The sequence below is a fragment of the Indicator indicator genome, chromosome 29 (assembly GCF_027791375.1).
Source record: "Indicator indicator isolate 239-I01 chromosome 29, UM_Iind_1.1, whole genome shotgun sequence".
In the NCBI taxonomy this organism is placed as follows: domain Eukaryota; kingdom Metazoa; phylum Chordata; class Aves; order Piciformes; family Indicatoridae; genus Indicator; species Indicator indicator.
Genome location: NC_072038.1, coordinates 3498628 through 3522093, shown reverse-complemented (window position 1 = coordinate 3522093; position 23466 = coordinate 3498628). Strand labels below are relative to the sequence as shown.

At 58.8% G+C, this 23466-nt stretch overlaps 1 protein-coding gene across 1 annotated transcript; it reads left to right on the top strand.

Annotated features, from left to right (window-relative positions):
* Positions 1-3112: 3112 nt before the first annotated feature.
* On the top strand, positions 3113-22796 carry GRIN2C (glutamate ionotropic receptor NMDA type subunit 2C). Its single transcript, XM_054394052.1, is given in 15 exon segments — positions 3113-3155; positions 5692-5909; positions 5912-6291; positions 10342-10765; positions 12427-13022; positions 13756-13870; positions 14660-14871; positions 15004-15172; positions 15737-15890; positions 17749-17874; positions 18013-18242; positions 18846-19006; positions 19521-19708; positions 20751-20983; positions 21354-22796. Coding segments are annotated over 15 exon segments (4692 nt in total).
* The last annotated feature ends 670 nt before the right edge of the window (positions 22797-23466 follow it).

Sequence of the window (23466 nt, the reverse complement as noted above, 5' to 3'; positions counted from 1 at the left end):
GGCCTTGGGGACAGACAGGTAAGGCTGTGTGGTTGCCATCCCACATCTCCCCACCCCATGCTTCCCTTTGCTGCCTTGTGTGCTGCTCTGAAAGGCCATCAGGCTTGGCCATGGAGCAGAGAGCTGGGCACAGTGTGGGATGCTTGCACAGGAAGTTCACCTGGGTCTCTGCAACCTCCTGATGCTGCTGTGCCTCAGTTTCCCCATCTGCAGAGCTGTGTAGGCTGACTTCTCTGCACTGGGGCTCTCAGTCCTGGGCAGCTTGGAGTGACCTAGGGAAGGAGCAGGTCTGGGACAACCCTGAAGCACCTGGGAGACAAGTGCAGAGGCTCTGGCTAGCTTTGCTAACAGGCTGCTGGCTGAACCTGGCCTTTTCAAAGGAGTGTTTAGAGCCTGGGAAGCAGGAGGTGACCTGTGCTCTGGAATAAGGGATAAACTCTCCTGAGCCAGGCCTCTGGCCCAGCAGTGCAGAGCTGTGCTGCTGGTTAAAAGCCACCAGAAAAAGAGGGTGGAGAAGCTTTTCACAGCTTGTCTGGAAGCTCCTTTCCCAGCACCATGCCTGGAACCTCCTTTCCCAGCCCCGTGCCCGGTGGCTCCTTTCCCAGCCCCGTGCCTGGTATCTCTTTCCCAGCTCCATGCCTGGTAGCTCCTTTCCCAGCACTATGCCTGGTAGCTCCTTTCCCAGCACTATGCCTGGTAGCTCCTTTCCCAGCACCATGCCTGATACCTCCTTCCCCAGCCCCGTGCCCGGCGTTAGCGCAGCTGCAGAGGCGGTGTCCGGTTTTCTGCCGTCCCCTCACCGCGTGAATCACCGAATTGCGACATCCGCCGCCGGGAGCCGGGACCAGTCCGTCCGCGCCGGAGCTTCGCGGGGAACAGATGGCACAGGAGAGCGCTGACCTCAGCGCTTTGGCTGGGCACCGGTACTGGCCCCTGCGTGTGCCTGCCACTCGCTCTCCTGGGTACATCTTGTCCAGTGCTCTCCAGACCCATCCCCAGCCCTGGGCAAGGACGGGGAGCAGATTGGAGCTGGGGTACCAAGTTCGGTTCACAGGAGCAGGTTCCCATCTCCACTGTGCCCGGGCAACTGCTTCCTGCCTGGCACAACATCAACCCTACCCTGGAAGGACCCTGAAAGTATGGTTGGCTTCAGACCCACCAAAGGCTCTTGGTTTCCATTCCCACTCCAAGGGCATCCTTGGCTTCCAACCTACCTGAAGCTTATGGTTTCCACTCACAGCCTTGGACACCCAACCCTCCCCAAGGTGCTTTGTGCTTCCCAAAATCTTGCCTGTGGTCAAAGTGCTGTGCTGGGGCAAAGAGCAGATGCGTGGGCCCAGAGGTTTTCCTTTTCCTTGGAGTGAATTTGCTGGAGGAATCTTCAGGAGCCCATTTCCCAAGACCAGGAGGAGAGCAGAGGTAAGGGAGATGTAAACTCCCAGCAGCTGCTTTGAGCTATTCAGGGACACAACAGCATGGAGTGAAGTTGTGGAGGGCAAGGGCTGGTTATGCCCCAGAAAGAAGCAATTCCCTCCCTTCCTGGGAAATTTCCATTTCCAACCTGACAGTTTTGGCTGCTTTATCCCCAACCTCTGGGACAGCCCAGCAGGCACATGCTCACACCCCCTCCAGGAGGAGGAATTAATCCTGCAGGGATGGAACCATCCCTGTTTATTTTAGCTCCCTTAATTACTGTGAGGGTAGGACATGGTGGCAGTGGAGTGGAGCTGTGCTGGATCTGTGCTGTGCTCTGTGTGTGCACTGGGCACAGCACCATCCCCTGGCCTCTCTCCCACCTTTCTCCTTGCTCTGGTTCCTGCCTCAATTGCTTTTGTGGCTGCTGAGATCTGAGATATAGCAACCAGCTCTCTGTGGCTGGTTAAGCACCAAAGCCCTGAATGGGATGGAACAGGCTGGGAAGGTGAGGATGGTGCCTGTGGGTGACCATGAAGTTAAAAGGAGCATGAGAGGAATCAATATGCATCAGGTTGGAAGGGATCCTCAAAGGTCATCTTGTCCAACCCCCATGCAGTCAGCAGGGACACCTTTAACTGGATGAGGTTGTTCAGGGCCTCACCAAGTTTGACCTTGAATGTCTCCAGGGATGGGGCTTCCAGCACATCTCTGGGCAACATGTTCCAGTATTTCAGCATCCTCATTGTGAAGAACTTCCTCCTACTGTTCAAAACTTCTGTCTGAAGGTGATCTACACCCAAATTTGCTTCTTAAGTGAGACCCAGAGGGACAGGAGTGGCCGGGCTCAGAATTTCTTAATTTTAGGGCAGACTTCTGGGGAAGAGGGCCTGGCAGCTGACAGGCAGGATAGGGGTGGGTGCAGGATCAGGATGGTTGGCAGGATCAGAATGAGTGCAGGATCAAGATGGGTGCAGGTCCAGGATGAGTGCAAGTCTGGGATGGTTGGAGGTCTGTGGCTAAATCCCAGATGTGTCAGGAGCTCATGGGGTCAGCTCAGATGGGCTGTGCCACCCAGCTGCCATCCTGCCCTTCCAGGGATGACTTTGGCTTTGTTCCAGGAGTTCACAGCCACAGGTCTTCTCCTTCCCAAAGTCCTGATTTAGAGGCTTGTCCTGCAGAGCTGGAGGTATTACAGACACAGGCTCAAGCTGTGCAATACTGCCTTGGCTGTGGGTGCACCTCGGGGTGGATGCTGTGGGCATGGGCTTGGGCGTGGGATTATACTGGGAGTTGTTGGGCTCCCATTGACTTTGCAGGGCTGAGGGAACCAGAATGGAGGGGGCTGGGGCAGGATATGCTGTGTGGGGCTTTACCCCAGCCTGGGATGCAAGATGCCAGAGGAGCTGGGATGGGATGTAAGGAGCCTGAATAGAGCCCAAGGCACTTTGATGATGACAGTGTTGGCCTGGATGGGTTGGTGCAAAGCTGGACTAACATCAGCCTCCTGCATCCCTCCCTGCATCCCCTTCACTCCCTGGCCTGCCTGCCAGTGGGATCTTCCCTGCAGAAGGTGGCTGCACACCAGGAGCTGTTGGAGTGTGGTGCCTTGCAGATATCAACTGGCTCACAGAGCTTCCTGCAAGAAAATCACCAAGGAAATCACCAAGGCTGAGTGCTCTCTTATCAAGTTAGGACCATGGAGGAGGGACTCACTGTGACATCAAAGGTCCCACACCAAGGTACCACTGCAGTGGAGTCAAGGATGAGGATGAAAGGGGAGGGAAGGCAGCTTCAGGCCTGTGTTATCCACACCCAGCCCAGAAAGCTGGGCAAAGAGGGCCCAGCATGCCCAGAGAGGGTGGCACCAAGGAGCTGGGGAAATCAAAGGTTTCTAACCAGGAGGAAAAGTCTTCCTGCATCTCCTGAGGTTGTGGTCTTCGTCTTGGGGTGCTGCTGGTGCTTTTGTTTCAGTCTGGATCTTTGTAGCCATCAAAGGTTTGGGGGTTTTGTTTGTTTTATCTGATTTGTTAGTTTTACTGTAAAAAAGGACTTTTGTTGATTAAATGCTCCAATAAAGTTTTTTGATGTTAGCAGAACAGCTCCCATGAGCTGCACCAGGATGTGAGGACCCTAGCCCAGCAGGGGGTTGGATTTGGGGTATCTCTGCATTTCCCCCAGAACAAGTGGTGTGGGTTTTGTTTGGTTTAAGACACTGAAGGACTTTGCCAGGAAAATCCTAAATCCTGGAGGCAAGCTCTCAGTGCAGCCCCTTGCATGGATGGGGTTTGACTCCCAAGGGAAAGGAGACATGTCTGGGGAGGGTCCCAGCATCTGTGTCACCATTGGTCCTTGTCCCATGCTGCAGACACCCTTCAGCTCTGTCCCAGATCTGGAATTGACTACCTGTCCCGTGTGTAGGGTTTGGGCTGGGCTGGAGGCTAAATATCCCCTGGGGAGAAGATTCTGCAGGGTCTTGGGGATGACAGGGAGATGGTTATGGTCCTGGGAGGAGGTTGCTGTTGCCCTCCTTGCCCCACCTGGATGCTGAGAGCTCTGCTGGGAATCATTTTCTCCATGAGACATCACTGGGGCTGAAATAAGTGTGACCCAAGACCCTCCAAGGGATCCAGCCTGGGAAGCAGCCGATCCTGGGAGAGGTGAATGATATCACTGCCAGGGGTTGGAGGGCATCAAGGGCATGGGAGTGGTTTGGAGGTTCTGTGCCAGCTCCAAGGGACCAGGTCCTCAGAAAGGTGGTCCCCCCATGCCCTGTCACACCTGACCATGAAGGCAACAGAAGGGGTTAAATGCAGCTGCTGCCCCTTTCAATGTCAAACCCCAAGGCAACCCTTTTGCTGCCCAGAAAAAAGGGACTTGAGGACCTGTTGCTAACCCTTAAACCTCCTCTCCTTGGGCAAGAGAGAGCCAGTGCTGAAGAGACAAGCCAGTGCTGCAGAACCAGGCAGTGCTGGGCAGCTGGAACTGCCTGAGCCTGGGAGAGGAGGATGAGGCCAGTGGGCAGCTGAGAGAAGGGTGCAAGGTCCCATGACCCCCCTCATCCCAAGCCCCCACACCACAGCAGCCTGGGAGATTTGGCTGAGCTTTCCCACAGAGAGCAGGTGCTGCTTTCACAGGGATTAAAATAAACCCCAAAATGTATTTTTTCATTTCTCCAGTGGTTTTGTTGCTTTTTTTTGTTTGTTTTGTTTTGGGTTTTTTTCCCCTTCCTTCTCGTGTGACCCTGAGGTGCCCTGAAAGCATCCACAGTGGGTGGCTGGGTTGCCTTGGGGACAGGGGACAGTGCAGGGAGGTCCTGGATCAAGCAGCTCACGGATAATCACAGGCAGCAGGATTGAAACCTCTCTGGAAACAGCCTTTCCAGGGGCCCTGCAGACACAGGGATGCTGTTGCCAGTGGCTGCGGTGCCAGGTTGGGTGGCAACCACCCAGCAGTCCTAAATGACTTGGGTTTGGGTGATCATGTCCCCGTGCAGGGCACTTGCACAGGGGGGCAGGCAGAAGGGCAGCACCTGGACGTGGACACTGTTGGCACCCCACGCTGGCAGGGCCAGACAGATGCTGCCAGGGTGATGCCTGGTGTTGGGGTGGTTCTGAGCTGTGGCACGGGGAGGTTTGGAAGCAGCTGTCCAACCTGGCAGGACCTGAATTGGGCCCTAGTCCCTGCCAGGCCCTGCCAGGAGCCGTGGTCCAGCTGCTGCAGAGCACAAACTGGTTTGGAGGCAGAGTGGGCACTCAGGGGGGTGCAAGGAGACCCTGGCAGGATCCCTGCCCATCTCCCCCGTTCCTCTGCTGGCTCACCCGGCCTTCTCCCCCCAGGCTGGCACGCTCTAAACCAGTGCAGGGGATCAGCTGATGCTTTAATACTGGTCCTGGCGACAGCTGGAGGATGCTGCTGCCGGCGGAGGCTTTGCTCTGTGCCAGCCTCCCTTCCCGTGACCGACGGGGACCCTGGGGCTGCCCTGCACCGGCTGGGGGGCACGGGGGAGTGTGTGTGTGTGGGGGGGGCAGCTGCCCAGTCCCCACCAACTCACTTGACACAGGGCTGGAAGATATTTATGGGAGCGGGTAGGGAGTCCAACTGAAACAGTTTGCAACCCTCCAGCTTGGGGCTGGGGGGCGAGAAGCGCACGGGGAGGGGGCGGGAGTGTGTGCAAGAGCTGTGTCATTTTGCGGTGAGTTTTTCCTCCTGGGAAAAAAGGAAGGGGACGAAGGAGGAGGTGGGGTAGCGGGGTGTCCTGCCCCCTGCCCTCCGCAGCTGTGGGACCGGCCCCGGGTGCCAGGGGAGGCGGGCCGCGTTTGGGCAGGGGAGAGCTGCCCGCCTCCATCCTCCGCGTCCCCTCCCGTCCCCGGGGCTGGCGGCCAGCCCCGAAGTTGCGGCGAGGCGGGAGGACACACGTCCTGTCCTTCTACCGCCCCCGTGCCCCCCCCACATCACCGCAGCCTTCCCCAGCGCCGCCGGGGCAGCCCCTCCGGTCCCGGTGCGGGGAGGCGGAGGAGGGGAGTTTGGAGGGGGGGGAGATGGCTGCCGGGGCCCGGCGGCCACCGAGACACCTGCTGCCACCGGGCCCCCCCCCGTGCACACCCGTTTCACTCCCGCTCCCTCCTTCCTCCGCTCCCGTCCCTGCCTCCAGCCGCCGCTGCAGAGCCGCCGCCGCCGCCGCCGCCAAGGACGAGCCGGGACCGACGGCGGGAGCTGGACCCCCGCGGCAGCCGCGGCGGGGGCCGAACTTGCCCCTGGGAGCTGCCCCGGAGGAAGAGGAGGAGGAAGAGAGGGCTGGGAAGAGCCAAGCCCCCGGTGGGACGAGGAGCCCCGCCGGAGCCCCGGGGCATGTAGGCACCGAGCAGCGGCAGTCCCGTAAGTACCGGGCGGGCTGGGGGACAACCGAGACCCCCGACGGGCTTTGCCCACCGCTTTGGCACTGCCGACAGTAACTTTTAGGGATGGGGCGGGGGGTTCTCTTTGGGTTGGGGGCGGTTTGCCTTTGACATTTATCTCTGCCTCAGCATCCCCGAGAGCTCCTGCTCACGTCCTGGGCAGGGGACGGGATGATCCTGGAATGCGGGAGCTGTGCTGTGGGGATTTTTGGGAGGGAAAGGAAGGCAGGAACAAGAAAGGAGACCTCCCTGGGTGCCACCAGCCCTGCGTCCCCCCCTCTGCCACCTTGCGTAACCCAGCGACAGGCAGGACACTTGCCGTTTATTTTTGGCTAATCCATATTCGACCTTTTTAAGCTGCGTTTTGGAGCGTGCGAGTGCGGCCCCCACCCCCTGCACCCCGGCCCGCAGCCCCCGACCCGCAACTGTTGCTGTCGGAGGTGCGGGGGAGGAAGAGGGGGGTGATGCTGGCTACTGGCAGATGAAGGTTGAAAGGAGACTGGCACCATCCGCGGGCTGCCAGTGCCTCTTCCTCCCGAGTTGTCCTCCTAGCATGAGGACAGGGATGGCGACGAGTTGTCTTTGGGGAGATTTTGTTGTTTTCCCTCCTTCTGGGGGGCTCCCGTCTAGCTCTTGTTGCTCTAGAGGGGTGTTGCCCATCCAGGCAATGACAAGCCCTGGCAGAACCCGGTGCCCCTCCCCGGTGCTCCCCTGTCCTCCCTGCATGGCTCCCACCAGGTTCAGGTTTGCTCTGCTCTTTGCATGCATCGGCAGCAGATGCCCCTTCCCTGGCACAGGCTGCTCCTTCCGTGTGGTTTTGGGTTTGGAGGCTGTGTGGGGGGTGTGGGGATGAGGTTTCTTTTTCTCGAGCCACATTTAGCATTTTGGGATTTGGTTTCTCCCTTCCTTGAGGTCGAAATATCTGCATGAGCTTCCTCCACCTCAGAGCAGGGGAGAGAGGGCAAAAGGAGGTTCACAATGAGGAGCAAACTTTCCCTGTTGCATTAAAATGCCATTTTTAGGGGGTGGTGGGAGGTGAGGTCTCGGGTCGTGCCTTTAGCAGGAGGTTTCTGCGGGTGTTTGGTGTGTCAGGTGAAGCTGTGCCTAGCAAGGGGCTTAACCTGCTCAAATCCACTCCAAAGGAACAACAACAACAACAAAAAAAGTGCCAAAGCCACTGAGCAGCTCTGTGGGTGTCCTCTGGCCCCCAGGGAGGCTGCTGGGAGGTAGGATTAGCAAGTCTGAGCTCCCGGCCAGAGCCACCTTTCTGCTGCTCCACCAGCCCTTTGCCCAGCTGGAAAACCTCCCTTTTGGGAAGGCCTTTTTCCAGAGGAGCAACCCCACAGTGCTTGCTACAAGATGTTGAAAAATGGTTTTTGTTGTTGTTTATTTTGGTTGGTTGGTTGGTTGGTTTTTTGAACGCCCATGAGGGCTTTGCTGTGTTGTGCTGAGCCTGGGAGCAGCCCTGGCTCAGGCAGTGGCACAGGGACAGGCTCCGTTCCTCCTCTGCCCTTTACCACGTTCCTGTGATTTACCTGCCTCACCACCCAAAAAAAAGCCCCAAACCACATTTCCCTGTACCCCTCCAGCATCCTCATGTTAAGATCAGGCTGGAAGCACAGAGTCAGCAGGGCTGGAGGATCTGGCTGCTCTTCACATCCCAGATCCAGCCATTTTGGAGCAGCCTTGGCTCCGACCCATCTATGGAACCCCTGCCAGCCACAGGCTCACTGGCCCTGAACTCCTCCATCCTCTTCCTCCGCAGCCACTGAGGGCTCTGGCTGGTGGCCCTGGATTCCTGGGAAGAATGGAAATTCATTCCCCTGATTGTCTCAGCCACTGCTGAAGGATGTGATCTACCCATGCCCACCTCCCCTCTGCCACTGCCTGCTCCGGTTGCCAGCACCGGGGATGCTTTCAACCTGTGGCTCAGTCCACTGGGAGACCAGTTTGTCCAAACCTGCCTCCAGTTGCAGCTGGGAGAGGAGCAACCCCTTTGGCAGGAGTGTTTGGCATCACAGGAGGGGGCAGCTGGCCTGTGCTTGGGTTACTCGGTTCTAGGAGAGGCTCCTGAGCACGGGGAAGAGCTGGGCTGAGGAGGAAAAGGCTACGGGCCTGAGATGGGTGAGATGCCAGGGCTGGCACGAGCCAACCCAACCAGTCCCCAGGAGGGCCCAGAGTATATTTAAATGTCCTTGAGGAGGGCTCAGACAGGGCAGAGCTGCTGGGAGAGAGGCTCTGTTTGTTTTGGGTGGCGTGTTGCTCCCCTTCCTCCGGACTCGGGTAGCCGGTGCCGGATTCCCGATGAATTATTTATCATGGGACTAAAAATACTCAGGGATTTGCAGTGAGGAGCGGGTGGTGCGGGCTGCCCCACCACTGGGTTGGCTGTGCCAGGGCATGGGACGCTGCCAGCGTGGCATGACTCACCCACCACCCTCTCCAGCCCTGCCTGTGACCGTCGGTGTGGCCTTGTGGCTCCTGTGGCTCAGCCGGCTGCCATGTGGGCGGCGAGGGGGATGCGGCCAGGCAGGGTGAACCCAGCTTGGGTGAGGGTGGGTGCTGGGGGTGAGCGACCCAGCAGGGCAAGAGAGAGGCTGCCTGGTGAGCATTGGTGCTCAAGCCCTCCCGGTATTCACATGGGGTACAGGATGGGTTTATGGGGTTCATGTGCCCTGTCTGCCTGGGGGGCACATGGAGCCCTGGTGCTCAGATCCTCTCCAAGCAGCTCTTGCAGGGTGCCCATCCAGGCAGTCTGTGTCTGTGTCCTGCCTTTTGGTGCTGTCGCAGTGTGCCCATGGGTTGCGCATCACTGCGGCATGGAGCGGCGTTGGGGTGAGGGTCCCCAGGGCAGCCCAGACCCCGAAACTAACCAGGACTCAGCGAGGGGCTCTTGTGGCTGTGCTGAGGATGTGTTAAGCAACAGCAGCTTTTAATTGCCAGTGACGTTTCTGAGCACCAGCTGGCAGCTTGCTGCATGGAGAGACACCAGTGCATGGCCGGTGCCACCGCAGAGGAATTCTTGTCCCCCTCCCCGCTGTGCAATGTGGTGCTGGGGGGATGGCACTGGCTGCAATGGGGATCAGAGAGGCTTGGGTGTCCCTGGCTGCAGGTCTCATCATGGGCTGGTTTTGCTGAGGAAGGGGTGAGCTCCAACACGGGGTTGTATTGTGCCCCACCAAAAACCTGCCATCCTGTCTGCTGAGGGATGGGTATCCACACACAGGGGGGAATTGGGGGTCTGGCAGGGAGATTATTCCCAGATACCTCCCTCCAGAGGCTGACTTTTGGGTGCTGCTGGCAGAAACACAGCGTGGTGGATGTCTCAGCTGGGTGGGCAACAGTAGTGGGGGACAAGCATCAGGGGTATGGGGAGCAGGGGGTAAATCCGAAGGATGGTGCCTGGGGGGGAGCATTTGGAGATAATGGACCAAGTGGTGCTTTGGATGGGATTTGGGAAGTGGCAGTGAGGGGGCTGGGGCAGGGAAATAGGCAGGGGACAGGCAGGAGACCGGCTGCTCTGGGGACTGTGCGCCTTGCAGAATCCCAGCATGGGGGTTGCAAAGCTGAGCCCTACCTCAAGGGCAAAGACTTGAAGTGTTAAAGGTGGCTGTCAGCTGTGGGGAGAGGCACCAGGGAGCTGCCAGCTCCTCCTGTCACCCCTCTCTGCTGTCCCCTCCCCTGGCTGAAGGGGCCATAAGTAGCATCCACCAGTGATGTCTTCTGGAGAGGGGGTAGGGGTAGGAGGGTGGTGGTGAGATTAGGGTAGAGCTGTAGTGGGAAGAGAAGACCAGCTTGAAAAAGTTTTTGGTGAGTCTGGGGACAGGAGACACCACACTGGGCTGTGTGGTGGGTAGGGCCCTATGGGCATCCCTCTACCACTTCTGACCGCCAAAGTTCAAGGGTTTCCCTCCCGTCCTGGGGTCAGCGCACCCTGTGCCGTGCCGAGGTGGTGGGGAGGGCTGGGGTGAGAGGGGCTGGGGGTGCTGGCAGGCGGCTGGATGCGAGGGGCTGTGTCCTGTCCTGGCAGGGACGCGGCGGTGGACATGGGCAGAGCGCCGGCGCACGCTCTGCTACTGTCCATGGTGCTGGGCTGCGCGGCTGCCTTCACCGACCTCCTGCTGCCGGGCCCCGAGGAGCCGGTGGTCAACGTGGCCGTGGTGTTCGGGGGCACATCCTACCCCTTGCACATCCGCTCCCGCCTGAGTCCCCAAAGCTTCCTGGACATGCCCCTGGAGATCCATCCCATCACCGTCGTGGTCAACAACACCAACCCCAGCACCCTCCTCACTCAGATCTGCAACATCCTTGCCAGCCACAAGATCCACGGCATCGTCTTTGAGGACAACGTTGGCACCGAGGCTGTGGCCCAGATCCTTGACTTCATCTCCTCCCAAACCCAGGTCCCTGTCATCAGCATCAGCGGGGGGTCTGCCGTGGTCCTCACCCCAAAGGTGAGCTCTTTGCTGGGGGCTCTTTCAGGGGTGGGTGGGTGAGAGGAGAGGTTACTGGAGAGGGTCAGGTGTGGGGTGGGTAGTTCTGGAGGACAGAGGAGCTGCTGGGTTGCCGTGTGGGGGTTCACAGGCAGGAATGGGCAGTGGCTGCAGCAATATGACCAGCTGGGGTGGCAGGACACGGAGTGGACTTCAAGGAGGTGCCCTGTTATGGGAAAAGGACTTCAGTACCCTGTGGAAGGATCTTCCCTGGTATCATGGTTCCCATCCCCTCCAGTCTGTACCCAGCACAGGGTGCCAGACTTGTGGCATGGGCAGTGCCAGGGCAGTTTGGGGTTGGTAGTTCCCAACCTTATCCTTCCCCACTCCACTGGGGCCAGAAATGGCTGGGAAGGCTCTGTGGAGAATCCTCACTCCTCTGTGGCAGCCATCTCAGGTACACTGTGGCCTAAACCAGGATTTTTGGCTTCTTTGCTCCTTGCCATCGTCAGATGCTGTCACTGTCACTGTCATTGTCATCTGCCTGCAGGGAAGTGCTGGTGGCAGGGAGAGCTGGATCTGGGCTAGAGGGTGCTGGGCAGCAGGCTGCAGCGAGGCTCCTGTCCCTCCCAGGGAGGAGATTTGGGTTATCTCCTGCTGGCTGCTTGCCTCACACTGCCCAGCCTGGTCATTGGAGAGGTCCTGACACTGGCTCCTTCCCAGGGCACAGCATCTTGGGCTGGAGACCCTGCTGCTCCTCAGGGCATTGCTTTCATGATCTGCTTGCCCAGAGGTTTTGGGCTCTAGACTCCGTGGATGGCAGCTTGGCAGCCCTGCCTGCACGGATTGGTGTCTCCGGACCACCCGGAGCTGCTGCTCACTGTGGATGGGTGGCAGAGGGTGCAATAGACTTGTGTGGGTTCAGTGGACTTGGGTGGGTGTAGAGGACTTGTGTGGGTGCAGAACTCTCAGATGAAGCCCCAGGCAACTCAAAACCATGGCTTTGCTGTGACCTGGCTGTTTTAATGCAGCTTTCTTTAGGTTTTGGGTATTGTGGGGCGGTGGAGGGATGTGTTTGAAGGTTCAGTCTCCTCCTTTCATGGGTCAGATGTTCCTGCAGCTCTCCAGGGCTCACCCCTTACTGGAGAAGTTATTTCTCTGGAGTTGGAGGAGGTCAGGGTGGCAAACTCCTGTTGCCTGCATACGACCTTCTGCAAAATCCACTGGCTGAATCATTTAAGACAGAATCAGATCAATTAAGGTTTGCTAATGAGAGGCCAGATGGCCAGGGAAGTGGGACGGGTGGGAAGGAGCAGTGTGGGCTCCAACAGCAGGTAGCAAGTTGGAGCTGGGATGGGATTTACACTCCTGGCAGATCCCTTGTCCCCTCCCTCTCCTGCCTGAGACGAAATCGTTGATCTCCTTTGGAGGAGAGATGAATTTTTGCTCAATAAGCTGAGAAACAGAGGAGAGGCTGAAGGGTTTGGCCCTTTGCATGGGACAAGATTCCTTGGAGACCACCAGTGGATCAGCCTCATTTTGGGTGTCTCTAGCCCATGGACCTCTGTGGTTCCTGGCTCCCTCAAAACCCTCCCTGATGGTAAATTCAAGGTAGCTTGCACGGGTGCAAGAGACCCGGACCGTGGTGCCGGAGCAGCCCCTGACCCCTTCTCCTCCCGCAGGAGCCTGGCTCAGCTTTCCTGCAGCTGGGCGTCTCCATCGAGCAGCAAATCCAGGTGATCTTCAAGGTGCTGGAGGAATACGACTGGAGCTCCTTTACCGTCATCACCAGCCTCTACCCGGGCTACAGCATCTTCCTGGAGGTCATCCGCTCCTTCACGGACGCCAGCTACTTCGGCTGGGAGCTGCAGGAGGTGCTCACCTTTGAGATGAGCCAGGAGCGGAGCAACTCCAGGACGCAGCGGCTCCTGAGGCAGATCGACGCCCAGGTCCTCATCGTCTACTGCTCGCGAGAGGAGGCCGAGTACCTCTTCGCCATGGCAGAGCAAGCCGGCCTGGTGGGGCCAGGCTATGTCTGGATCGTGCCCAGCCTGACGGTGGGCAACATGGAGGTGCCGCCTGCCTCCTTCCCCGTGGGCCTCATCAGCGTGGTGACGGAGAGCTGGAAGCTGAGCCTGCGGCAGAAGGTGCGGGACGGGGTGGCCATCATCGCCATGGGGGCAGCCAGCTTCTTCCGGGCCCACGGCTACCTCCCGGAGGTGGGAAGGGACTGCTGGGCCCCTGCTGGGGCCACCCCTGCCAACAACAGCTTCTACCGGTGAGACTCTGGGGACCCCCCCCCGGGCTGGGTGTGAAATGGAGGGGATGGGGAAATCGTGGAACCATGAAATGCGTTGGGTTGGAAGGGACCTTCAAAGGTCATCTTGTCTAACCCTCCCCCCCTCTGCAGTCAGCAGGGATGTTTCCAACTAAATCAGGTTGCTCACGGCCTCATCAAGCTTGACCTTGAATGTCTCCAGGGATGGGGCCTCCACCACCTCTCTGGGCAGCCTCTTCCAGTATTTCACCTCCCTATAGTGATGGAAGGGGCAGAGGAGGAGGAGGATGGAGCTGGCAGGCAGGATGGTGATGCTTGCTGTGGGCTGCAGCTGGTGGTCCGTATCTCTTGACTGGATTTCTTCTGGGGCACAACCTCAGAGAATCTCTTGCCTTTTCCTGTGCTTGTCTGCAACCCAGGAAAGATGGCAGGTCTCAGGGTGGGGGGAGGTTCACAGCTCTGCTTTGCCGTGCAGACGTGGCACCATGGGGCTGCTCTGGCAGTCTGTGCATCCCCAACTCTGCGGCTGTCCATGTTCAGTGCCTCCTTGATGCCAGGGCTTCCTCCAGCTGCTTGCTGTTCCATACAGAGGAGATAAATCTAATTCTCATCTCTCAGCTGCATGTCTCTCCATGGGACCTATGGCAGCCTGTCTAGAGCTGGAGGAGGAGGAGGAGGGCTGCATGGGGCTGGGCTGCACAGACAGGGGCTTATGGGCATTGTGTCCTGCCAGGCATCTCCTCAATGTGACGTGGGAGCACAGAGACTTCTCCTTCAATGAAGGTGGCTACCTGGTCAGACCTACCATGGTGGTGATCACACTCAACCAGCACCGGCTCTGGGAGATGGTAGGACCCCTGACTCCCCAGGATTCGCACACCTGGGGGTGGCTGGGCAGGGAGAGCCTGATGCCATGCACAGGCTGAGGTCTCACTATGGGGCAGGCTGTCTGAAGTTCCCCATGGCGGCCCCATGGGGCTTTGCAGCAATGCTGGGCACCACAGCTCTGCCAGTAACTGAGTTTTTTTCCTACAATGTGGCTGAAAAATTCCCAAAGAGGCAAAAAAAAAAAGCAGCTGCCCAGCTTTGGAGAACAGCACCCAAACATCTAGACCTGCACCAAGCTGTATGAAGGGCCTTTTCTAATTTAAAAAAAAAGAAACATTTGGTGAAGTTTGGCCAGGTTTGTGCTCACCAAGCACACCACCATCTTGGGTAGTGCCATTGGTGGGACAGAGGGAGGAAGAAGAGGCCTCATTTTGCAAGCACCTTCTTCTGAGCTAGAGAATCTGCATTAGGGAGCAGTTAAAAAAAGCTCTCTCCTTTCATCCCTAAGGTGCATGCAGGATGAAGCATAATTTGTTGGCATCTTACAGTGTCAGGTGCTGGCTTCAGTGAGAATTGTCCAACAGAAAGGGACAAGAGTCAGCAAAGGTTTTTCCTCGTGCTTGGGGCCCAGGAGGAAGCACCTTGAAGTGGGTGCATGGGGAGAGGGATGCTGAGATGGGTCTCCGAGCTCCAGCCTAACAAAGCTGTGGGAGAAACAAGCCTGAAGGCCTGGGGAGGGTGGACATGAGACCTTGTGTGACCTCCAGAGCTCCTCGCTGGGCTGACCATGTGCTCTCCCTCCCGGGCAGGTGGGCAAGTGGGAGAAAGGCATCATCCACATGAAGTACCCAGTATGGCCCCGCTACGGCTCCTTCATGCAGCCTGTGGTGGACAACCGGCACCTGACGGTGGCCACGCTGGAGGAGAGACCTTTTGTCATCGTGGAGAACACCGACCCCAGCACCGGGGTGTGCGTGCGCAACACCGTGCCCTGCCGCAAGCAGACCAACTCCTCCCACAGGTCAGCACCCAGCGTGGAGCTCGGCCACTTTTGGCCACCACTCCCACGGGGGAAAAGGTTGTCCAGGGGAGCACCCAGCGGCTCAGAGCGTCTTTGCTTGGGCCAAACCGTTTTGTCCTGGTGTGGTTTCAGTGCCGACGGCCTCGTGGATCCCTACACCAAGCTGTGCTGCAAAGGCTTCTGCATTGACATCCTGAAGAAGCTGGCCAAGGCGGTGAAGTTCTCCTATGACCTCTATCTGGTGACCAATGGCAAACATGGCAAGATTGTCCGTGGGGTCTGGAATGGCATGATTGGGGAGGTGAGAGTGGGCATGGCTCAGACCCCACCTCCAGCCCTCCCTGGGGACCCTGCTTCCCTGGGACATAGAATCATAGAGTGGTTTGGGTTGGAAGGGACCTCCAAAGGACATCTATTCCAACCCTCTCTGCAGTAACCAGGAGCATCCTCAACTAGATCATGTTGCCCAGAGCCTTGTTGACCCTCACCTTGACTATGTCCAGGGATGGGGCCTCAACTACCTCCCTGAGCAACTCATTCCAATATTCTTCCACCCTCATGGTAAAGAACCTGAGAAGTCCCCGCTGGAGATGGGAGTCAGGGTGTTTGTGGTGGGACTCTTGGCAGGGCACAACTCTGCATGAGCTTATAGGGAAAGGCTAGTGGAGGAGGATGAAGAGGGAGTCATCTGAGCCCACATCTGGCTGTGGTTGTGGTCATTTAAGAAGCTAATATTAAAGAAAAAAAAAAAAAAAACAAAATTTAGGGTTTGAAATGTTGGAGATGAGGAAACGCCTGGGGAAGGCGGTCTGGATCCCTCTGCTGGGACCTGTGCCCCCCCTGAGCCCACCTGCCCCTTCTCCAGGTGTACTACAAGCGTGCAGACATGGCCATCGGCTCCCTCACCATCAACGAGGAGCGCTCCGAGATCGTGGACTTCTCCGTGCCCTTCGTGGAGACAGGCATCAGCGTCATGGTGGCCAGAAGCAATGGCACTGTCTCCCCTTCTGCCTTCCTGGGTAAGCCCCACGTCCCTCCTTCTGTCTGTCTGTCTGTCTGCTGATCCCATGATGCTGACAAAAGGAAATCAGAAATATTGTTCATGTTTAATAACTTCAGGAAAAAGAAAAAAAAAAAGCCAAAGTCAAAAGGAAGTCAAAAGGGAAGGAGATTGTGCTGCTGGCTTTGGGGCTTCCTCCTCTCCTCTCCTGAATAATCCTTTTATTGTGGAGACAGAGACTGCCATGGGTGGTTGCCTCCTCTTCATTGCTTCTGTGGAGGAGGGAGGATGAGGACATGGGGGGAAACCAGGCAGGGATTTGCCAGCTCTGAGCTCAGCTCTGGACATCTCTTCCCTGCCACCACCACCAGAGCCTGTGGCTAAGCCTGTGGCTTAGGAAATCACCAGAGCTAAAAACTTTTATTTACTGAGTCTTAGAAAAGCAAAGCTGCAGCCTGGGAAGGAGAGGAGACTGGCCAAGGTCAGCAGGAGATGCAGGGCTTGGGGCTCTCGGCAAGGGCACAGTGGTGGCACCATGGCTCAGCTGGAGGGAGGTGTGTGTAGGTGCCAGGGGTGCTGTGGAGTGTAGGTGCCAGGGATGTTGTGGGGTGTGGGTACCAGGGATGCTGTAGGGTGTGGGTGAGTGTTGGTACCAGGGATGTTGTACATGTGGGTGCCAGGGATGCTGTGGGGTGTGGGTGAGTGTTGGTACCAGGGATGTTGTACATGTGGGTGCCAGGGATGCTGTGGGGTGTATGTGCCAAGGATGCTGTGGGGTGTGGATGGGTGTGGGTGCCAGGGATGCTGTGGGGTGTAGGACATCATTGACCTGGACACATCTTACCCCTCCTGTCCCCAGCCATACCACAGATCCTGACCACCCTCCTCCTTTCAGAGTAGGGGTCACCTTCAGCAGGCCCCTGTTTGGGCAGGGCAGGAGGCAGTGGTCCCTGCAGCTCCGCTCTCTCCTCGCTAATGAGCTGCATCCCCGTCAGGGGAGGCCTGTCCTGGCTGACAGCGAAGGACATGCTGACAAATGGACCTCAGCAGCCACACGTTGAGGGCTCAGATGCCTCCTGCTGCCCTATCCCAGCTCAGCCCGGCCAGGCAGGGGCTTGCTGCCCCCTCCCAGCTCTAGAGGGGTTCTGCCAGGAGCTAAATGGGGCTGAGGGGCTGGTCCTGTGCCTGGTGCAGGCATGATCCCGTGGTCAGAGCCACCAAGGGCTCTGTGATCCCACAGCAAACCCTCCTGCAGATGACCCTGGAGATAGGCAGCATCTCATTAGCATCTTCCCACTGATGAGAGCCTCACAGCATCCCCCTTCACAGAATCACAGAACTACAGGATGGTAGGATTTGGAAGGGACCTCTGAAGATCATAGAGTCCAACCCCCTGCCAGAGCAGGATCACCTAAAGCAGATCACACAGGAACATGTCCAGGTGGCCTTGAAGGTCTCCAGAGATGGAGACTCCACCTCCTCTCTGGGCAACCTGCTCCAGTGCTCTGCCATCCCCAAAGTAAAGAAGTTCCTCCTCTTGTATAGATGGAACTTACGTTCAAGTTTATGCCCATTACTTCTTGTTTTGTCACTGGGGACCACCGAGAAGTGTCTGGCTCCATCTTTCTGACACTCACCCCTTAGATATTTGTAAAGCTCCCTCCTCAGCCTCCTCCAAGCTAACCAGCCCCAGGTCTCTCAGCCTTTCTTCCTTTGATAGATGTTCCAGTCCTCTGTGGATCTGCTTGACTGTGGTGCTGCTAGCCTCCTTTCCAAAGAGGGAAAATATTCAGCAGGATGAAGGGGAGGGTTTCTGAGGGTCTCCAGGGGGCTGTGGGGTGTCCCAGGGGGCTGACAGAGTCCTGCTTGCCTTGCAGAGCCTTACAGCCCAGCCGTGTGGGTGATGATGTTTGTGATGTGCCTCACCGTGGTGGCCATCACCGTCTTTGTGTTTGAGTATTTCAGCCCTGTTGGCTACAACCAGAACCTCACCAGTGGCAAAAGTGAGTTGCAGGAGGTGGGATCTGGGCAGGAGGGGGTGGTACACATCCCCAGCTGTGTGCTGGGAGCTGGGCAGGAGGGGGTGATACACATCTGCAGCTGTGTGCTGAGAGCTGCCCCCTCTGTCCCCTGTCCTTCAGGACCAGGAGGTCCCACCTTCACCATCGGCAAGTCAGTGTGGCTGCTGTGGGCTCTGGTCTTCAACAACTCGGTGCCCATTGAGAACCCCAAGGGCACCACCAGCAAGATCATGGTGCTCATCTGGGCCTTCTTCGCCGTCATCTTCCTCGCCAGCTACACAGCCAACCTGGCTGCCTTCATGATCCAGGAGCAGTACATCGACACCGTGTCGGGGCTGAGTGACAGGAAGGTGGGGGTGACACCTGGGCTGGGAACCCCAGACCATAATCCTGGTTTTGGGTGGGGAGCACGTGGGGGAGATGGGGGTGCTGCATATCACTGGCACCTGGGCTGGGAGGCCAAGAACATAATCCTGGTTTAGGGTGGGGAGCACCTGGGGGAGGTGGGGGTGCTGCATGTCACTGGTACCTGGGTTGGGAGGACAAGAATATAATCCTGGTTTAGGGTAGGGAGCACTTGGGGGAGGCAGGGGTGCTGCATGTCACTGGTACCTGGGCTGGGAGGCTAAGAATATAATCCTGGTTTAAGGTAGGGAGCACTTGGGGGAGGCAGGGGTGCTGCATGTCACTGGTACCTGGGCTGGGAGGCTAAGAATATAACCCTGGTTTAGGGTGGGGAGCACCTGGGAGAGGCAGGGGTGCTGCATGTCACTGGTACCTGGGCTGGGAGGCTAAGAATATAATCCTGGTTTAGGGTAGGGAGCACTTGGGGGAGGCAGGGGTGCTGCATGTCACTGGCAGCCAGATGGGAATGGAGGCTGGCTGTGGGGAGAGGGGAGATGGCAGGGAGATGGCCACTGTGTGATGCTGCTCCCTGGGGCTCCCCGTTGCAGTTTCAGAAGCCGCAGGAGCAGTACCCTCCGTTCCGCTTCGGCACCGTCCCCAACGGCAGCACCGAGAGGAACATCCGCAGCAACTACCCCGACATGCACACCCACATGGTGAAGTACAACCAGCGCTCCGTGGAGGATGCCCTCACCAGCCTCAAAATGGGGTACGGCCCCTCCAGAGGGGATACAGCACCCCCAGATGAAATATGCCCTCCCCCCACCCGAATGGGGACACAGCCTCCTGGATGGGGTGGGGCTGCTGGGCTCACAAGTGAGATGAGGGCTCCCCAGGCTAGGCACAGCTCTCCCAGATGGGGATGGCTCTGTGAGGCTTCCCTGCATGAGGTACAACCCCCTCCCCAACCCCCAAAAGGGTACAGCCCCCTGAGGATGGGGTACAGCTTCATACAGCTCCCCTCAAAAGGGATGAAGCCCCCCTCAGAGAGGGTATAGCTTCTCCAAAGGGGATACAGCCCCCCCCCCCCCGGTTGGGTACTTCCCTTCCAAATGGAGTTAAAGCTCTCCAAGATGGGGCAGAGACCCTCAAAGAGGACACACACCCCTTGAGATGGGTTACAGCTATCCAAAACGGGTAGAGCTCCCCTAAAGAGGTAGAGCCCCCCAAAACCAGGGCTGCCAGCCCCCTCCCACTCACCCTCTCTCCTGCTGGTGGAGCAGGAAGCTGGATGCCTTCATCTACGATGCGGCAGTGCTCAACTACATGGCAGGCAAGGACGAGGGCTGCAAGCTGGTGACCATCGGCAGCGGGAAGGTGTTTGCCACCACCGGCTACGGCATCGCCCTGCAGAAGGACTCGCGGTGGAAGCGAGCCATCGACCTGGCCCTGCTCCAGTTCCTGGGAGATGGTGGGTGTCCTCCTGAGCTGCTCCTTGCCCTGTCCCCTGAGCTGCTCTTTGCCCTCTCCCCTGAGCTTCTTTGCCCTCTCCCCTGAGCTTCTCTTTGCCCTGTCCCCTGAGCTTCTCTTTGCTGTCCCCTGAGCTTCTCTTAGCCATGTCCCCTGAGCTTCTCTTTGCCCTGTCCCCTGAGCTTCTCCTTAGCCTTGTCCCCTGAGCTTCTCTTAGCCATGTCCCCTGAGCTTCTCTTTGCCCTGTCCCCTGAGCTTCTCCTTAGCCTTGTCCCCTGAGCTTCTCTTAGCCCTGTCCCCTGAGCTTCTCTTAGCCCTGTTCCCTGAGCTTCTCTTAGCCCTGTCCCCTGAGCTTCTCTTTGCCCTGTCCCCTGAGCTTCTCTTAGCCCTGTCCCCTGAGCTTCTCTTTGCCCTGTCCCCTGAGCTTCTCTTAGCCCTGTCCCCTGAGCTTCTCTTTGCCCTGTCCCCTGAGCTTCTCTTAGCCCTGTCCCCTGAGCTCCTCTTTGCCCTGTCCCCTGAGCTTCTCTTTGCCATGTCTCCTGAGCTTCTCCTTAGCCCTGTCCCCATCCTCATCCCACCCCAGCCCTGAAAGTTAACCCAGAAAGAAGCACTTTGGTCACCAGGCCCTGTGCAGTTCCTTGCAGGATGCCACCAAGGGGCTACGTTCAGGGGACTGTAAACACAGCAGCAACTCTCGTGCTGGGTGCTGGGGGTGGTTGTTCCATCCAAGATTCCCTCCTCTTCTGCAGGCTGTAAAATTCTGGAGCTGGCCTTGCAGGATGTCTGAGGGTCAGGGGGAGAATCTTGGGAAGGGGACAATGAGCACAGCTGGCTGATGCATGGGTGGGGAGAGAGTCCTGGAGAAGGACAAGTGACTGGTGAGGGTGCTCAGGCCAAGGGCAAGGACTAGGTGATAAAAATTCCAGAGGCTTGGGGGTGGCTTTCTTCTCCTTCAGCCATAGTGGGGTGGGGCTGTGCTTGGGGAGATGATGCCCTGGAGGGTCATTTTCACCCCCACCATCACTGTGCATGTCTGTGGCCAGGTGAGACCCAGAAGCTGGAGACAGTTTGGCTGTCAGGGATCTGCCAGAATGAGAAGAACGAGGTGATGAGCAGCAAGCTGGACATTGACAACATGGCTGGGGTTTTCTACATGCTGCTGGTGGCCATGGGGCTGAGCCTCCTGGTCTTTGCCTGGGAGCACCTTGTCTACTGGAAGCTGCGTCACTCTGTCCCCAAGTCCCACAAGCTCGACTTCCTCCTGGCCATCAGCAGGGTGAGTGATGCTGGCAGAGGCTCTTAAAGGGCCCTGATGTCTTCCCATGGTGTCTTGGGGATGGGCATGGCTTGGTGGGCATTGTCCCTTCGACCCACACAGGAAGGAATGGAGATGTTCATGATAATGTGATCTTTCCTTTGGGAGGTTTTGGGGAAAGAGCTCTGCTCTGGGAATCATCCCATATCCATATTAGCATCCCTGGGGAAAGGGGTGATGGAAGATGGGGTCATCCACCCTGGCACGGCTGGGGGATGCTGGGCAGGGGACATCGGTGCCATCAGCTGCTTCAGCAGCATCATCTCAGCTTGGCGAGTTCCTGGGTGCAGTGCCCCTGCTGATGGTGGGCCCCCTCCTCTTCTCTCTGCAGGGCATCTACAGTTGCTTCAGCGGGGTGCAGACCCTGGCGAGCCCCGGGCGGGTGCCCACGCCTGACGTCACTGCCAGCTCGGCCCAGGCCAACGTGCTGAAGATGCTGCAGGCAGCCAAGGAGATGGTGTCCACGGCCAGCGTGGGCGGCTCGCTGGAGCAGGCCACCCGCACCATCGAGGACTGGAGCAACCGCAGCGAGCACCTCCAGACCACCTTCTCCCTGAGGACACCCCAGCTCGTGGTGCAGAACAGCACCGGTGCCCACCGAGCCCCCTCCTCCGGCCTAGCCCCCTCTGAGAGGCTGGGGAGAGCCTACGCTCCCAAAGGTGCTTCTCTGGGGCCACCGCTGCCCCAGCCTGTCCCTGTGGACCCTCGGCTGCCTGGGGAGGACAAGTGGAGAGGGGCGAACGAGCACGTCCCACGCCTCCTCCACCCCCTCAAGTTTCGGGGTGGCTGTGCAGTGGATGAAGCCCTGGTGGGTTTCCCCCACCTCCTGGTGAAGACCTCCCCAGGGGCGGAATTTGGGGAGCAGGTGCTGGTGGGGAACCATGTTGGACCTCCCCTTCCACCGCCCACATCCCCCAGGGACCTTCCACCACCGGACATCTACAGGGAGCACAAGCGGCCGGCAGGGCGAGGGGACCGGCTGCAGAACACTCCCCTGCTGCAAGGGGATGGGGGATATGGGGGATATGGGGGACACGGGGGACATGGGGAACACGGGAGCTCGGGGACGCTGCCTCGGGTCCTCTCAGCAGCAGAGAAGAGGCGGGAGGTGGGCAGCCCCTTCCCGCCTGCATCTTGCCCTCGTGGAGCCTTCCCGAAGGCCACCAGGACTTGCAGAGCCAGGACTGAGCCGGCCCGGCCGGAGGCTGCGGGGCTGGAGCGGGAGAGGCTGAGCCGCCGGGCGAGCAGTGCCAGGGTGCCAGGGGAGAGGGGCGAGAAGCGGCGGCCCGGGGGGCTGCGGCGCTGCGCTGCTGCCCACCCGCTCACCCGCGCCGACGTGCCCGACCTCTTCCCCGAAGCCTACGGCTGTGGCTCCCGCTGCCCCCAGGCCACTGGCCGGCTGGCACCGCGCTCGCCCATGGCCAGGCTGCCGTCCTACCGCGAGGCTTGCCGGCAGAACCCCCGTGCCATCGCCACCGTGCCGGCGTGCACGACGTACGCCTGCATCAACTCCTACGCCAACCTCCCTCTCTACCTGGGACACCTCTCACGGGGATCGCCGCCAGCCCGTGACCACCCCGGGGTGCCAGCGGGCTGTGGCCGGGGAGCCGGGCGCTGGGACAGCGGCTGCAGAGACTGCGGGAGGCGCGGGGAGCCGACCCTGCTGCGGGCGGCGGGCACGGAGAGGAGGGACCCTCCGGTGCTCCGGGGGGTGACGAGTCCCTACGCCGGCGGGTCCTGGCGGAGGGTCTCCAGCCTGGAGTCAGAGGTGTGATGGAGGGGCATGGCGGGCAGGGTGTCTGCACCTCTCTGCCTGTCCTTTGCCACGGCGTCCCCATGGGCTGGCCAGTGGCTCCCAGCCTTCCAGGGTCCTGTGGTGTTGGCAGCAGCATGCTCCAAGCAGCTCGGCGGGTCCAGAGGAGCTTGGTGGGGGGCGCCTAGCGTGCACTGGCTTGGGCTCTCCCCACAGGCAGCGCTGGCATCTGGGACACCAAACTCATTGCCACAGTGTTGCTGTCACGTTCTGGTTTCATTCAAGGGACTTGAAACTCCATGCCCAGGTCATTAAAGAGACATTTTCAACCAGCTGGGGACCCCTCTTCCATCCTCCAGCAATGAGCCTGGGGCTGCCCTTGGCTTTACCCCATCACAGGGGTGCTCGTGGTCCTGTGCACCCCCTCCCTGTTCACCTCCCTTTACTGATGAACCTTGGCACATGCTTGTCTGACCACAAAGGAAAAGGCAACTCACCAGACTGAGTGATAACTCATCCACCAGGGCTGAGGGATAATTCCTGTGCCAAGGCTGCAGCCAGAGTTATGGCACTTGCTCAGGTTTTTTGGGTGCTGGGCATGGTTGGCTGTGAGCTCAGGTCAGAGAGAACTGCTCCCAAACCAGGCAGGGAGCTGTGACATGACATGGCACAGCAGCCCCGGGAGGGTGTG